At 40.6% G+C, this 17,590-nt stretch overlaps 1 protein-coding gene across 2 annotated transcripts; it reads right to left on the bottom strand.

The window, feature by feature from the left end:
- Positions 1–2,588: 2,588 nt before the first annotated feature.
- On the bottom strand, positions 2,589–17,332 carry chmp6a (charged multivesicular body protein 6a). 2 transcript variants are annotated; one of them, XM_060902608.1, is made up of 8 exons: positions 17,104–17,332; positions 12,402–12,511; positions 11,937–12,024; positions 11,676–11,762; positions 8,311–8,376; positions 3,484–3,564; positions 3,292–3,358; positions 2,589–3,184 (listed from the first exon to the last, which is right to left on the bottom strand). In XM_060902608.1, the coding sequence occupies exons 1-8, from the start codon at positions 17,167–17,169 to the stop codon at positions 3,135–3,137; spliced, it is 615 nt and encodes a 204-aa protein (XP_060758591.1). In that variant the 5' UTR covers positions 17,170–17,332; the 3' UTR covers positions 2,589–3,134. The 2 variants fall into 2 exon arrangements, with proteins under 2 accessions (XP_060758591.1, XP_060758592.1); XM_060902609.1 differs by having other exon boundaries at positions 17,150–17,332.
- Between the last annotated feature and the right edge of the window lie 258 nt (positions 17,333–17,590).

Below are 17,590 nucleotides of genomic sequence, written 5' to 3'. Positions count from 1 at the left end.
GGCGGGGTACACCCTGGACAAGTCGCCAGGTCATCACAGGGCTGACACATAGACACAGACAACCATTCACACACGCATTCACACCTACGGTCAATTTAGTCTCACCAGTTAACCTAACCTGCATGTCTTTGGACTGTGGGGGAAACCGGAGCACCCAGAGGAAACCCATGCGGACACGGGGAGAACATGCAAACTCCGCACAGAAAGGCCCTTGTCAGCCACTGGGCTCGAACCCAGAACCTTCTTGCTGTGAGGCGACAGTGCTAACACCACTGTGCCACCCTAGAGTTTATTTGTTTTTATTTATCTTCCATTCAATACTGCCAATTTTGCAGTTTTTAGCACTATTGAGGCACAGTCACATGTACAAAGTGCACGCGCACATTTTATATATATATATATATATATATATATATATATATATGAGAGAGTTATATTTTTATCTGTGTATTGTATAGTCGGCTTGTTCTTGGGATGTTTTAAAATTCTATTTTATGTTGTACAGTGTCTTTTTCTTTTCACATATCTATCTATCTATCTATCTATCTATCTATCTATCTATCTATCTATCTATCTATATTATGTAGATTAGGTCAATTGGCTACTCTAAATTGCCCATAGGTATGAAGGTGGGCGTGAATGCCTGTCTGTGTCTCTGTGTTAGCCCCGTGACAGACTAGCAACCTATCCAAGGTGTACCCTGCCCCTCACCCAGTGTCAGCTGGAACTGGTTCCCGTTCACCTGCAATGGATGAAAATGAATGAACGAGCTGCCTGAGTATGATGAGCTTTGCCCATCAAGGCTTCGGATTGTAGCTGCAGATCATCTTTTGCTGTTTTAGCCCGTTTGGCTTAACATGTTGTACATTCTGAGATGCTTTTCTGCTCAGTACAGCTGTAAACAGTAGTTATTTGAGTTACCGTAGTCCTCCTGTCAGCTCGACCCATCAGCTCAGTACGTTCACCTCTGACCCTCTCAACAAGGTGTTTCTGTTTGCAGAGCTGCCTCTTGCTAGATGTTCCCCCCCCACAGTATTCTATATAAATTCTACAGAGTTCTGTATGAAATTATGATCAACAGTTTCTGAAATATTCATAACAGCCCAACGTCTTGTTCTGATCTGAACACAAACTGAAACTTGTGACCTGTACACTGTCAGAAACAGGGGTACAGTAGGGAGTCCATTTCTGTCCCCCGAAGTACAATTCGCACTAATGTACCCCCTCAAAGTCCTTCCCGCACCATACATGGCGGGTTTGGTGGCGCCGATCTCCGTTTTGTAGCCTTCGGCCTCTCACCTATATTACATAGCTAGGGTTACAGTGGGGGACTAGTCCTCTGGTAACCGCAAGAGTTGCCATCTGGCAAGGCACGCTGCAATACAGATGCAAGTGGGGAGTCCCACTTGCATCTGTATTGCAGCGTGCCTTGCCAGATGGCAGTAGGCACCATTTTTATGATGGTCTTTGGTATGACCCGACCGTGAGTAGAACTCCCGATCGAGAGGCGGACAGGCTAACCACTAGGCCACTCACCGGTACCCCCTAGAGCTCATTATTGGACCTCAGGGTAACTGTGTGTACCTTCGTAGGGCCAAAAAGGTACAGTACATGTTCCCAAGCAGTATATAAATGGTACAAATAAGTACCTTAGAGGGTCCTGCTGCACTGACAAGCCATTGTAGCCCTAAAGGTACAGTAACGGACTTTATTTTCTGAGACTATATGATTGGATAATTGCATGAAAGAGCAGGGCTATCACTATTAAAGCGGGCTGGTGTATGTGCAATCACTAATCATGTTCCATCACTCTTGATGTATCCCTGCTGGATTGGGTTTATTGCATTTCTTTTAAGAAGTGCTCCACACTGGAGAAACCTGAAAAATCAGTTGATTGTTTTGCCAAGCATCTCTCAGCCATTAGAATCAAGGACTTTTCATTTCGCCACGAGACACTTTAGCAGCTAAGAACATAACATCATTGCCATCACATTTGATACTGCTGCTTGTTGCTATGGTAGCAATGAAGTGAGGAAACGGAAAGAACTCTCAAATCTTTACACTCTCAAATTTCTTGGATCCCCCAAGAATATGGGTTATGCAATAAACATCTTGAAATTTGAATATGAACTTGTGTGCCTCCTCCAGCTTCAAAGGCTTTTTGCTAGCTGTATGATGGAGTGCCATCTGAAGCAGGCGTACTGTTTTTTTCCATGTTACTGCAGTGCACTGTGTTTATGCCTTAGAGATCAGGGTTGTACGTTTCTTATCTTAAGAACAAATATGGACATCTGATAAGAATACTGGCTCCAGTGGTCGAAGCAAAGAGCAATAATTAAAGCAGATTACTGGTCAAGGATGACTGAGAGTGGAAAAATAATCACGGCAGAAGACGGCAATTACGTAGAGCTTACTTACTTTAGCCACAAAGCCGTGGATGTTTTGCCAAGAAATTCATGCAAGGAAAATTATATATACCGGTACACGTAAAAGGCATACACACTCAGACGAAGCTTTTGATTTGTTTGACAGAAAGGACCGCTATCTTTCAGGTGCTCGTATTATTAGTACAGACTCCCAAACGCTCATTTCCTCAAAATTGGCATGGATTTTACTTACACGAAAGGGTCAGTTTCACATATTACAAGGTAACACAGCCAGAGTCGTATGCAAAGAAAACAAGCTGTGATCATTTACTTCAAATCACAGTCTCATGTTGTGCAAGATCACAAAGTTCCTTCATTTCCTGGCTCCGTTATTTTTTTTTTTCTTCCTCAAGATTGTGTAATGGGTTTCTATTTAATTTATCTTCCAATATCAACCCCCCCACACACACACATAGTTGTATAAAAGGTCCACCATCATCATAATTATGTGAATCATAAGTGTATGATTCACAGCTGACAGATGCAAACTGAACGGTGGTGATCCGTTCAAGCTCAGTGGTTCTGTACAAAATCAGACATTTTTACCTTCGTGCTAATAAATAAAGCCAGTACATACGATACATTTAGAGTCAGTTTTAAGAAAAGTCACAGGAAGAGCTGACAGGAAAGAATGGTGTGTTTACAGTGTGCTCTCTTCTTCGTATGCGCGGAGGCTGAGCACAACCCATATCGCAAGACCATCAGCTACTATGCCATCAGAATCTCTCCATCCTGCTTCACTTTAGCTGGTTTTCTCTCTAAAACCAAGACCAGAGCAGAAAGTTAGAAAGATAGAAAGAGGGAGAGGGAGCCACATACTGGTAGTTTTAAGTAATGCTGCGTTTAATCTTTAAAAGCTTCACACCCTTCTCTAGCTTGGGCACTGCAGGCAAGGGCTCAGTGGGCACTTCAGGAAGTTTAACATCGTCATCCTTTGAGAGAGAGAGAGAGAGAGAGAGAGAGAGAGAGAGAGAGAATCAGATTGTTTGAGCCAGTGAGAGGAAAAAAATAGAGCCGAAATATAAGCAGACGCCTGCTCTGATGGGGATAAGCGCACCTGAGTGATGGCCTCCAGCTCTGCCAGCACAGCCTCCTCATCCTCCTGACTCAGGGAGCCTGCCAGCATGTCATCGATTTGCTGGAGGGGTTACATTCAGACATGCATGGAAGCCACATTAATATTGATCTGTTAAAACTATCCTGGTAAACAAATATTGAGACAATTTGTAATGTTTGTAAATATCTAAATCGCTATACGAATATTAACTACTTATTAACTTGGCGCGAAGTCTTTACAGGAAAATATCATACCTCGGTCTGATATTTTCCTGTAAACAGGGATCCCAGCAGTAATTGAAAAAAAATAGAGGAATGTAAGAAACTATCAGCAGGGGTCAAGGGGGCTGCCTGAAGCTGTTGAGATTTTAACATTTAAAGATGCTATAGAACACATTTTTTACATAGATTTAACATAGAAAAGCAACAGAATTTAACAATAATGTGGATCTATTTGATACCATATTTTGTAATCAATGACGTAAGTGGCAAAAAAAAAAATTATAAAAATTAGACAAAAATGTAGCTTTGAAGAATATACTTGCCTAAATATCCCACTGATTTTGTTATAATATAACAATAGTATCCATAGTTCATCTCATTTGTTTATTTTTTTGTTTCAAGTTAATGTCAAAACTAGTCTAATATAAGCCACATTCATTTTTCAAAAATCATGAATATGAGCAGAAATCAATGATTCAGTAATATTAGGTATATACATGTACAGCAAATACTGGAGATATTTGATTTAAACCTTTCTCTTTTTGAAAGGTTTCACTGCAAAGGAATTTAATGCTCTTTTCTGGGGTGCATTCTGTCTTTCCTCCAGTTTTCTCTGTTTTTGTTTCTCTGATCTTTCCTTCTGCTTTTCTGATGTTCCTGCAGTGCTCTGAATTAAGTTCAGCACATTAGAAACAAAAGCACGAACGGAGTTAAAACATGTTTTCTAGCAAATGGGCGCAGCCATATTGTTTTCTCATTCTATCGCGTATAGTCTCGCGGTATTTACATCAATTTAACTTCCGAGTGTTCCTGATCAGCCTGGTAGATGGCGGTAATACACATCGATTGTTAACCGCCAATAAATCGACAGAAGAAGAAGAGCGTTCCCGAATGTCAACGAGAACAAACGAAGCCGACGAAAACGTCGCTAAACAAGCAAACCAAATCAGAACGTATTCTGCTGGTCATTTTACTTAAACATATTTTTAATGGATATACAAGAGATTTAAAAAAAAACTTTCGCTAGAAAATAGCAGAATTCCGCTAAATAGCAGACGTCTGGGATCCCTTGATCGATTGATCGGTCTTTACATAAAGACCGATCAAGCAAGGTTAATAAAAAGGAGTTTATGATATGGCCTTTTTTATTTCTAAAATTAAAATAGACGGTTATTATAATGAGGCGTGATGCTGCTTTCAGTCACATCACATTTGTAACGCAGTTGAGTCACGCATGCAGAATAGACGGCTAGCAGTTTCAAAACTGAATTTCTGTTCGCGGTTAGTGGTTTCTGAATGCTCTTTGTTGCTCATTTCTTGAGTAACTCGGTGACTTGTTTGCCTTTGGTGGTTCAGATGTTTTTGATTTCGTTTTGATTAATTTTTTTTGATCGTTTTGTTTTTTTGTAACATCGAAAGCCAGCGCCTTGGAAAGAAAGTCCGTAATCGCCCACGGGCATGACGGGAAAATTCTGCCCGCCAAGGAACCAATCAGAGCGCACGATTTTACCGGAAGTAGCTCATGCCATAGAATAATAACACAACCACATCAATCATTAACAAAGACGTCCTATGTTCACGTCTTCGGTGCTGTCGGACGTTTGCAGTATGAAATGCTTCAAACGTGTTCAATTTAATCTAAAACCAGTACCAAGATATTTACACCAACAGGAGCCCTGATACAAATCCTCAGTATAATGTTCATCTTTATATTTGTTCATTCAGAGGCCATTTTATTTAAAGCAGTTTAGAAGTAAGACCAAAATATAATGCATGTATAAGCTTGAAATTAAAACAAGTGTTTGTCCAAGAGCTTTCAGAAAAGGTCAAGCATTTATATCCACAACTGTGTGGGTGCTAGTATTAAAGGAGAACTGAAGTCATTTTTAAACTTGCTTTATTTCTTAATTAACATGTTATTCAATTACATTTTCGGTTTTAGTAACCTTATATCGTGACTCGTATTGGCAACTAATTGCAATTAAATATTATACTTATCGGCCTGTTCGGTTTTTAGCCATGTTGAATTTATTTAGTTTGGTCCACGGCAGGCGTCGCTTATCCGCGCGATCTTCACGAGACTTGTGCGAGACTTCGAAACGTGAAGTGTCAGCCAGGTGTCAGCGCTGCCATTTTGAAAACTGTTTTCCCCAAACGAAATATTGCACAAAACACGAGTTTAAATGACGATTACTGCCTACTTGTTTCAAACTTTCCTGATTGCTATCAAAACAAACAACTTCCGGCTTGATTACGCCAGCATGCGAAAGAGGACGCGCACATCTTTTGACAACGTTGGCAGATGTTGGTCACTTTTGGCCCTTTTCCACTACCCTTTTTCAGCTCACTTCAGCTCACTTCAGCCCGACACGGCTCGCGTTTCGACTATCTCAAAACAGCACGACTCAGCTCGCTTCAGCCCTGCTTAGCACCCAAAACTCGCACGGTTTTGGAGTGGGGCTGAAGCGAGCCAAACCGAGCCGAGTGGGGCTGGGGGCGTGAGCAGACACTCCCCTGTGCACTGATTGGTGAGGAGGAGTGTCCTCACATGCCCACACACGCCCCGCGAGCGCGCTGGGATCTGTAAACACCGTAAACCCGGAAGAAGAATAATTACGAATTACGAGAATTTCTGAAGCCTTATGCGCCTCGCCTCATCTATACGCTCTTGCCAGTATCTGTTGGCGTTGTCGGTGACAACAAGCCACAGCACCAAGACCAGCAACACTAACGACTCCATGTCCTCCATGTTTATTGTTTACTATCCGGGTCGTGAGACTACCGCTTAAAAGATCACTGACGTCACTGTTTGCACCGCTTAACGACATCACATGACGTCCACCCACTTTCGCTAACTCCACCCAATGTGTCCACCCACTTCCAGCCAGCACGGTTCAGCGCGGTGGTAGTCGAAATGCAACTCCAACAGCCCCACTCAGCTCGACTCAGCCCAACTCAGCACGGCACGGCTCAGCCCAACTCAGCCGCGTTTGTAGTGGAAAAGCGGCATTTGATTTCCGCTGTACGTTTTACTTCCGTCCTACGATGTCTCGCACAGGTCTCAACGAATCTCGTTTACGGCCATCACTTTGACATATGGACTGATATTACAGAGCATATTTCAAACACTCAGAACTTGCTATAGCAGCGACAAAATAGCTATCAAACATGCATTCCGATATTTAATAAAATGAGAGAAATATTATTTTGATGATAAAAAATTTGCCTTAATTTCTCCTTTAAACCTTAGTCATACTGCTGTGCTGTTGAATGCTCGATTCTGATTGGTCAGAAGGTGTTGATTTGATTTTCAATTATTATTCGTAATAACAGCAGCTCTGACAGTAGTCCCAGCTGCAAGGTTTATATTGTATTAATGCGCTCGTTCTAACATATTATCATTTCTATACTCACACCTTCCACAGGGACTCGCAGAAACGGATTAAACCTGGGTGTAATTGTTGGTATAGTGAAATTTGCTGTAAGATGTTTCGATAGCATTTTTGGAAGGAGTCTCTGCTGTCGGTGCTTTATCAGAGTCAGAGTTAAAGCTGTAACGTTCGGTTTTCCACCATGTCTTCAGGATGGAAGGGTGTGAAGATTCTCGAACACGTCAAGCTGTACAGTATTTAACCGTCTTATTCATTTTAAGTGAGAGAAGGAAAAAAAAAAAAAAGAGAGACTAGTCAGGGAACGGCTGTTTATAGCTGCTATAATGTAAGCTGTATACTGGAATGTTTTGTGACTGTTTCAGAATGCCAAAAATTACAAATGGATTTAATAGAAATACGGAGGTGATTATAGAAAATTGTGCGTCCTGATTGGTCAAGAGATTCAGACTATTTCTCAATAACCACCTCAAACGACTCGGCAAAATGGCGGCCGATCGCTTCGTCACCGTAAGTGAGGAAGAATTACAAATTATGAAAGAAAATGCTGTTCGTAAAAGCACCAAAGATGCTCTGAAGTTTGCTCTAAAATTACTCAAAGTGAAGGTGGAATTGTGATTTATTTTATCAATTTCAAAGCAAAGTATTTTATGTGACTCGGCAGAGATAAGCGACACAAGTCTTCGCGCGCCGTTATTACATTTGCATGCTGCTTTTGAATATTGAAATCATTTTTAAAAAATAAATCACCTGTGTATTTATATTTAACAATTATCCACCTCACGCTCAGTGAATATCGGTGAATAATAAGCTCGACTTCGTCTTGATTATTATTCACGGATATTCACTTCACCTTCGTTGAATAATTATTAAAAAGGATGACGTTTCTTTTTTTAATTTAAAAAAAAAAAAGGTATTCATTGGCAAATTCACTGTGGAATAAGAATTAAACAGTTTGAGATGTGCTGTTCTTGGGAAATAATCAACGTCCGGGTGGGAACTGCATCATACCAGTTTGTCGTTGATTCTTTTCCCATAACAGCACACCCTGTTTTTTTTATTCTTTACTTTAAACCACTGCCGCCACCGGCTCATTTTTACGTGTAACAAAACCTTTTTATTCACCAAACATGACAAAAAAAAAAGAAAAGAGAAAAGTCGCAACGCTGGGGCAGCACTCATCACATATACTGTCAGTGATTATAAAAAGGACAAACCTTCTGATATTCTACGGCATCCTGCGTCTCCTCCATTATTCTCTCCACTTCTTCAATGGACAGTGCCTGTGGAGACGAGATATGTTTTAAACGCAAGGCATTTCCTCAGGAAAAATAAAGCACCGTGACTTCACTAATGAAAAAAAGATCAGCCGTGAGCTACTGCTCACTTGCGTATCCCGCTGCTCTCGCTTATATCAGAACGCGAGCAATCAAAGGAATAGGACGCTTATTATGAATGTTGACTTCAACAAATAATTAACTCTGAAACAAGTAAGTAAAAGAGCAGTGTTCTCGCCAGGGATTTCAAACAGCATCCTGATAAACTCATTTTGAAACAGCATTCTCCTTCTTGAAATACCGTCAAAATCCATCCTATATGTTTCGTAAAGGCGGCACAGTGGTGTAGTGGTTAGGGCTGTCTACTCACAGCAAGAAGGTCCTGGGTTCGAGCCCCATGGCCGGCGAGGGCCTTTCTGTGTGGAGTTTGCATGTTCTCCCCGTGTCCGCGTGGGTTTCCTCCGGGTGCTCCGGTTTCCCCCACAGTCCAAAGACATGCAGGTTAGGTTAACTGGTGACTCTAAATTGAGCGTAGGTGTGAATGTGAGTGTGAATGGTTGTCTGTGTCTATGTGTCAGCCCTGTGATGACCTGGCGACTTGTCCAGGGTGTACCCCGCCTTTCGCCCATAGTCAGCTGGGATAGGCTCCAGCTTGCCTGCGACCCTGTAGAACAGGATAAAGCGGCGAGAGATAATGAGATGAGATGTTTCGTAAATACATTCAGTCGGTAAACAGGAAGTCGATGTGGGACAGACCTGAAAATGGTATACATGGTATAGAACCCCAAGCTGAAGCTCAGTACCAAATATCAAGCAGTTGTGATTTGTACCATGGTGCTTGAAAGTTTGTGAACCCTTTAGAATGTTCTATATTTCTGCATAAATATGACCTAAAACATCATCAGATTTTCACACAAGTCCTAAAAGTAGATAAAGAGAACCCAGTTAAACAAATGAGACTAAAATATTATACTTGGTCATTTATTTATTGGGGAAAATGATCCAATATTACATATCTGTGAGTGGCAAAAGTATGTGAACCTCTAGGATTAGCAGTTAATTTGAAGGTGAAATTAGAGTCAGGTGTTTTCAATCAATGGGACGACAATCAGGTGTGAGTGGGCACCCTGTTTTATTTAAAGAACAGGGATCTATCAAAGTCTGATTTTCACAACACATGTTTGTGGAAGTGTATCATGGCACGAACAAAGGAGATTTCTGAGGACCTCAGAAAAAGTGTTGTTGATGCTCATCAGGCTGGAAAAGGTTACAAAACCATCTCTAAAGAGTTTGGACTCCACCAATCCACAGTCAGACAGATTGTGTACAAATGGAGGAAATTCAAGACCATTGTTACCCTCCCCAGGAGTGGTCGACCAACAAAGAACACTCCAAGAGCAAGGCGTGTGATAGTCGGCGAGGCCACAAAGGACTCCAGGGTAACTTCTAAGCAACTGAAGGCCTTTCTCACATTGGCTAAATGTTAATGTTCATGAGTCCACCATCAGGAGAACACTGAACAACAATGGTGTGCATGGAAGGGTTGCAAGGAAAAAGTCACTGCGCTCCAAAAAGAACATTGCTGCTCGTCTGCAGTTTGCTAAAGATCATGTGGACAAGCCAGAAGGCTATTGGAAAAATGTTTTGTGGACGGATGAGACCAAAATATAACTTTTTGGTTTAAATGAGAAGCGTTATGTTTGGAGAAAGGAAAACACTGCATTCCAGCATAAGAACCTTATCCCATCTGTGAAACATGGTGGTGGTAGTATCATGGTTTGGGCCTGTTTTGCTGCATCTGGGCCAGGACGGCTTGCCATCATCGATGGAACAATGAATTCTGGATTATACCAGCAAATTCTAAAGGAAAATGTCAGGACATCTGTCCATGAACTGAATCTCAAGAGAAGGTGGGTCATGCAGCAAGACAACGACCCTAAGCACACAAGTCGTTCTACCAAAGAACAGTTAAAGAAGAATAAAGTTAATGTTTTGGAATGGCCAAGTCAAAGTCCTGACCTTAATCCAATCGAAATGTTGTGGAAGGACCTGAAGCGAGCAGTTCATGTGAGGAAACCCACCAACATCCCAGAGTTGAAGCTGTTCTGTACGAAGGAATGGGCTAAAATTCCTCCAAGCCGGTGTGCAGGACTGATCAACAGTTACCGGAAACGTTTAGTTGCAGTTATTGCTGCACAAGGGGGTCACACCAGATACTGAAAGCAAAGGTTCACATACTTTTGCCACTCTCAGATATGTAATATTGGATCATTTTCCTCAATAAATAAATGACCAAGTATAATATTTTTGTCTCATTTGTTTAACTGGGTTCTCTTTATCTACTTTTAGGACTTGTGTGAAAATCTGATGATGTTTTAGGTCATATTTATGCAGAAATATAGAAAATTCTAAAGGATTCACAAACTTTCAAGCACCACTGTAGTTGCTGAGAAAAGTGTTACGAAAATTTTGTAAATCCACCCTCGATGTTTTGTAAATACATTCAGTCGGTAAACAAGAAGTTGATGAGCAACAGACCTGAAAACCGTGACACGGTCTAGAACCCCAAGCCGAAGCTCAGAACCAAGCATGAAGTGGCTATGAATTGTGGTTGCTGAGGAAAAGGGTGTTTCAGACGGACGGGTAAACCAGCATACCCCTGCTCCGTTAGAAATTCTTTAGCAAGTGTTTTTGGTTTTTAAAGCTGTGTTCTTTATCTATAAATCACTTAATTTGGAAACAGTAGACCCTACAGAGACTCATCTCGTCTCCTCTCCTCTAGCCGCTTTATCCTGTTCTACAGGGTCGCAGGCAAGCTGGAGCCTATCCCAGCTGACTACGGGCGAAAGGCGGGGTACACCCTGGACAAGTCGCCAGGTCATCACAGGGCTGACACATAGACACAGACAACCATTCACACTCACATTCACACCTATGGTCAATTTAGAGTCACCAGTTAACCTAACCTGCATGTCTTTGGACTGTGGGGGAAACCGGAGCACCCGGAGGAAACCCACGCGGACACGGGGAGAACATGCAAACTCCGCACAGAAAGGCCCTCGCCGGCCACGGGGCTCGAACCCAGGACCTTCTTGCTGTGAGGCAACAGTGCTAACCACTACACCACCGTGCCGCCCCTACAGAGACTCTGCCAAACAAATCTTTCTTGAGTCCACAGATTATTTTTCTGGAATATGGAACAAGAGACATCTGTCAAGAAACAGTTATGATACTTCATAATTCATTCATGATTAAGCGTGCACACACAGACACAAAACCCACTAGCCTTCACGTGAGCTGCTCACCTCATGCATTTTTTTCAAGCAGTCATTGCCAACCTTCAGACCTTCCAAGACCTTTACTTCAATCTGAGCAAATTCAAGGTCTTGGACCTACAAAGAGAGCACGTATGCACATTAGTATCTTTTGGCATACTGTGTTCTGCTACTTTAATAAGGAAAAAAGAAAAAAAAAAGTAGGACATGTCCACAGAGTAAAGTGCTCTTCAGCGTGTCGCTCATTTGGATCATTAGTGCAGTCTCAGGAGAGCAGGAGACGATTCTCACCATGCGCTCGAGGTTGCTTATCTGGGTCTCAGTCTTGTCCAGAAGTTGATCCTGGTAGCGTTTTTTTTTGAGCAGCAGAAGAGCTCTTCTACAACCACAAGAGCACAGGAATCGGTCATCAACTTCAATCTACTTGCCATGAATAGTCTACCATTATAATCCACTCTATAATCCATTATAAACCTATTTATAATGGAAACTAATCTTGATCCTTGTTGCATGCAACACTTTAATAATTATAAAGGTCTTAGAAATGAGCCACACAGATCATCTTGGTAAAGTTGCTCGGATGAGGTTTTATCTGGTGCTCTGAAATTGGAACAATACATAACTATTACAGTTATTTACACTTTCAAAAAGGTTTTAAAACACTTGGCTGTAATGTTGTCGTTTAGTATCGTCCTCTTTGAACGGCCCAATTTAACAGTATATGAGAGAAGAGAAATTAAACTCTATTAAAGTTACTCTTTCTTCCCATCCTTTAGCAGCTGTTTGGCGAGAAGCCTCTCTTTCTCCAGCTGAACAGTGAGTTTTCTCTGGTACTGCTTCAGTTTATCTCGCTGCTGTTTTAGTTGCTGAAAATAAAAGAAAGGAAAATAAGGACGTGATAGAAATCATTTTTAAGATGAGACACTGGAACCAATATATCAGAATAATAATGCAAATCACTGCAGTTTTCAAACAGACTAAACTACTCTGATTGAATTAGCCTGCTAGCATGCAAGTGGAACCTTGACTTTATACAACAGTGCTGCTAAATGCTCGATTCTGATTGGTCAGAAGGTGTTGATTAATTTTCTTAATGGCTCTGATGGTAGTTCCACAGGTTTATATTAATACCCTTGTTCTTAATATTACCATTTCTGTATTAATTATATACATCTCCACATTCACTGGATATGAGCAATCGCACACTCAAATTGGCTACTCTACTACTAGGCTCATATACCATGAGTAGAGAAAAACAAAATGGCGGAGCGTGTTGCTAAACCAACCAAGGAAGAAATAACCCCCCCCCCCCCCCCCCAAAAAAAAGCAACAAAATATGAAATGAAAGTATTTGATACTAAGAACATATCTTTTTTTATTTTTCAAGAATTATTATTATTATAATAGCATTTTTCACAAATTGCTACCATCATTTCGCCGGTTTGTTTGTATTCTTCATCTTTAAGCATTAAAATTTGCGGAATTATTTTTAAGGCTCGTTGAAAAGCTCAAAAAAGTTTGAAAATTACATAACTGAAATGTCCAAGCAAGAATGCAATAAATGTCTGAAGCTATTCTATATCTTAGCACAACGGCACTTTCTACAAAAACAAAAAAATTAAAAAGTCAATTCGTGCAGCCACTGATAGGTTTTTAAGAAGTCTGCCTAAGCGGAAATAATTTTGTTGGACATTTTGTATAAAGTTACTTATCAAATTTGCAAAAAAAAAAAATGCTCCGTTTCTCAAAATCCAGTGAATGTGGATCGAAACTAAGAGCCATTCCACCGGTGCCATTTCCGTCCCTAGAAAATTATATATATAAATGCACATAAAAATGTACTTTAAAATACATTTCCTTATTACGCAGAATGTCCTGCGCATTGACCTGATTTCAAATTTAAGATATATAATTGTAAGGATTAAGAAAAACTACCTAAAACACTGAAAAATAGCATGTGTTACCTGTCCCCGCACTCTAACTTTATACTTAACTATGAAATATTATGATTAAAATCCTTCAGAAACAGTATTTCTTTTGCACTGTTGTGTGACTCCATATCCTATCCATGGCTTAAATATATTTTTTTCATAAGAAATCCACAATATCTTAGTTAAAATACACATTTTAGTCGTGTCCCTGGATTTTCACTCAGTCCTGTTACCCAAACATATTACCCCATCTGACAAATTTGGAACATTCCATAAATCACATGCTCAACAGGAAGTTACATCAGTTGTGTCTTCTGAAGGTCATGGGAAGACCAAAAGTTAGTTCCCTCATTTACTTTTTTGTATATTTGATGATTTTTTTAACTTTGACGGATAAGGTCAATGTCAACATACTGTCCTGTTACTTAAATTATTTCTTAGATGATATTTGTTTATTTTAAAAATACAGATTTTTGGTAAATCACTAGAATGTGCTAAGTGTGGTCATGCTATTAGCGATGACGCCGTGTGGCTTAATTCCATGTATTAGCTAATCCTAGGCTAATTTTCAGGACTGAAAAAAATGCAGCCATCTTTGACTTCCAAACCTTGTAAAAAAAAATAACGTAGCCTTTTAACATTTTGAATAGTTAAATATGTGTGTTATTATAATCAGTGTTGAAAAGATATAACAAATTAAGTTTAATTTGGGAGTGGTACAACAAGCAAATGGCACCCATTCGGTGGAACGTCCCCTAATCCCCACTCCACTCAATCTCGTCGTACATGGCTTATAGCCGACTCAGCACTACGTGCATCATCGGCTATCAGCTCATGTACGGCTTGATCTAATGGAATAACTGTTAAATGTAAAAATTTATTTCTTTAAATAATTAGGTTTATTTTTTTCCCAGTGCAGTTTTCATCAAATCCTGCGCTCTGATTGGCTGGCGAGCGGGTCCGTATCCTATGGTACAGACCCCTGGTGACTCACTCGTTCACAATAACAACAAACGTAGTAGAATTTTTTGTCAACATTTATCTTTTTTTATAAGATTTATTTATAAGATTATCAAATCTTATAAATTTTTGTCAGCATTTCTCAGGAGAATAGCATTAATTTTACAGCATGGATAGCGATAACGACAGTCTTCACAGTGAAAGCGAGTTTTACTACCCTGAGGAAGAAGAAATAAAAGAAAACATTTCAGGAGAAAGCTAAAAACCTCTAACTTGATAACGCCGAGCAAAAACATGGCTGAATCCTGAATGACTCAATTTTGTATAAAGCCTAGGTCACAATCGGATGTACGATTTTTTGGCGGTGCGATTTTTGGCGTTTCCCAAATAGCTGCGGTTTTTTTTTGTTCGTGGAGAAAGACGCACGTTGGCCGTAAGTTTGTCTTGCAACCTGAAAAAAACGTAAGCGCCCGTAGTTTGACATGACAAAGAACCTCTGCAGCCGGTCTGCGGCTCGAAAATCAGCACGTCACGCGCGCCCTCCATGCGTTTCTTGCATGTAGACCGGTCATAGGAGCACGTACAGCCGGTTGTGACCGAGGCTTAAATAGGGAACTACATAGGTGGCAAAATGTAGGTTTTTTTTTCCTGCCATGGAAGTGCACTTGTATACCGAGGACGAAGCAATTTGCATTACAGCCGTGAATGAGGATTCAAAATGGCGGCTCGCCTCGGCTCGGTTTTCCCTTTTGGGCGCTCTCATTTTCCGTTAGAATTTGTTAAAGAAAAAATAAATATATTATTTACCAGCTTAAGGTCGGTCTGTATGGTGAAATAACGTGACCTCGGCCTTGAATACTGACTTCGGCCCAGAAGGTCTCGCTCAGTACTTTCAAGACCTCGGTCATGGTATTTCACGATACGGACCTCCCAGCTGGTAAATAACATGTATGTAATCATTGATATAGTGACACTGACTGTGAGGACATATTTATTTAACTTAATTTATAGAAAGAGTCTTTAGTATCAGCACTCAGATGTAAATCTGTCGCTTTAAGTTGTCGCTGAATTTTTTTTTTGCCTTATTGTCTCCCGGGTGGCACAGCAGAAAAGTGCTCTCCCTATTATCTGTAGAGCGCTAGTTTGAATCCTGATGATGCCACAGCCAGCTGTGTCTGGGAGCCCAAGAGAGCAAAATTGGCCGTGCTTTCAGGGAGGGAGGCGGGTGACCTCCTCTCTCTCCCCTGTAGGGCAACATTCATTCAATTGATTCTCAAATTACAACAAGAATTCTAAGTGCTGGAAAACTAATATGGTATAAAAGGAATAAAACACAATGGGGCGTGCTGTTGTTGGAAAATAAGTAGTTTCAGTGTTGATGCACTTCCTGGCTGCATCACAGCACCTTGTGGTTGATTATTTTCCAATAACAGCATGCTCAGTTAGATCAGCGTTCCTGACTATCCTTTAAATCCCAGGGTCTGTTAAATAGGACACCTGACCATCGGCGTCGCCAGGGGTATTTTACTGGGGCACGTGCCCCAGTATAGATCTGTAGTGCCCCAGTAAAAAAAATCCAGTGACGAAACGCTCTGAATTTTAAACTTGGGAATAGCTGCAATTTAATGAATTCATAACGTGGGGTAGGCTAACCGATGCGCGAAGAAGACCATCTACAATGCTTTTACATTGGTAGTTTTGGCTGGCCTCGCGCACACTAAGCAATGTGAAAAAAGTGTGCGCGTGACATGAGTAACATCTTGGTTGCTATGGGGACCGCAGACTCCAGCAGCCCTCAGATGCAATGAAATTCAGAGCAGGGGAAACCATCTCTCCGTGTTTTTCAACTGTTTACAGGTTAGTAGACAGTAATTCCACTGTCATTTTTGTAACACACACACACACAGTGGTGCTTTTAGAGGCTTTTGGATTGTGTTTAGAGATGTTCAATGCTGAAAATGCGTGTGCTTACAAAGATATGTTTGGTGATTTAAAAGGTATCAAGTGTGAATACTGTTGGCCATTAAGTACTCTTGGTTGAGTTTAAAAACTCGGCGGTGTTGTATTGTATGTTAATATGTTCTTTTACAATATTACCAACAGTATAAGTATTACATTGCTATTATCACAAATGTTGCAAATATTCATACTGTTATTATTAAATGATTGACCTGGATTCAGTGTCCTCGTAATCATTTTGAGTTTTACAGCTCTAGTGACTAGTTTTAAGCAGGCCGTTTCTAAATATAAATATCAATATATAAATATATATTACATAAAATATAATATATATTACATAAAATGTAATATATATTATATAAAAAATATAAATATAATGCAAAATTTTTAGCTCGCGCGCTTCGCATACATTTCCTGTGCCCCTTTTGTGCCCCAGTATGGTCTTGGGTCTAGTGACGCCCCTGCACCTGACTAATCCCCAGCGCATGCAGTTGTTTATGTACGAATAGTAATTCCTTTAGTGGTGTTTAATTAGCGTTACACACACACAAAAATAAAATGTTACATGTTTTTTATAGCAGGAATCAGCATGACTGAATGAACAGTACCAAGATAGCCCGGTCCTGCTCTGTTACTCGGCTTGGACGTCCTTGCCTGGCGAAAATGTTTCCCATTGCGTTTTTCCCACATCCCCGCCACTTCGAGCACACCTGGCTCTTTTCTGAAATATATATAAACTATTTTCTCTCTCCGAAAAGCATCACATTAAACTGTTGTATGCTTTTCACATCGCCTGAGTCACACCGCTAATCCACCTGCTAGCAAACAACAAAGCAGAACGCCGTTAACTAGCAGCCGGAAGTGCAGTTTCATTTTAATTCTGATACAGGATCAGTTTTCCCGCCCACAAAACACTCAAACTAAATATTACACCTGACCTCAGATCAGAGGCATCATTCTAACTCCAGCGCCCACCGAGAGCCAATGAAATCCATCTACTTCCGGTTTCCTGTCAGGCAGAAAAAGCTAAGGTCTTGTAAGGAAAAAAAAAAAATAAAATAATAATAATAATAATAAAGAAAAAATAAAAAAGGT

This window comes from Neoarius graeffei, chromosome 20 (assembly GCF_027579695.1).
Source record: "Neoarius graeffei isolate fNeoGra1 chromosome 20, fNeoGra1.pri, whole genome shotgun sequence".
Lineage (NCBI taxonomy): Eukaryota > Metazoa > Chordata > Actinopteri > Siluriformes > Ariidae > Neoarius > Neoarius graeffei.
The sequence above is the reverse complement of the archived record's forward strand: the minus strand, read 5'-3'. Positions and strand labels throughout refer to the sequence as shown.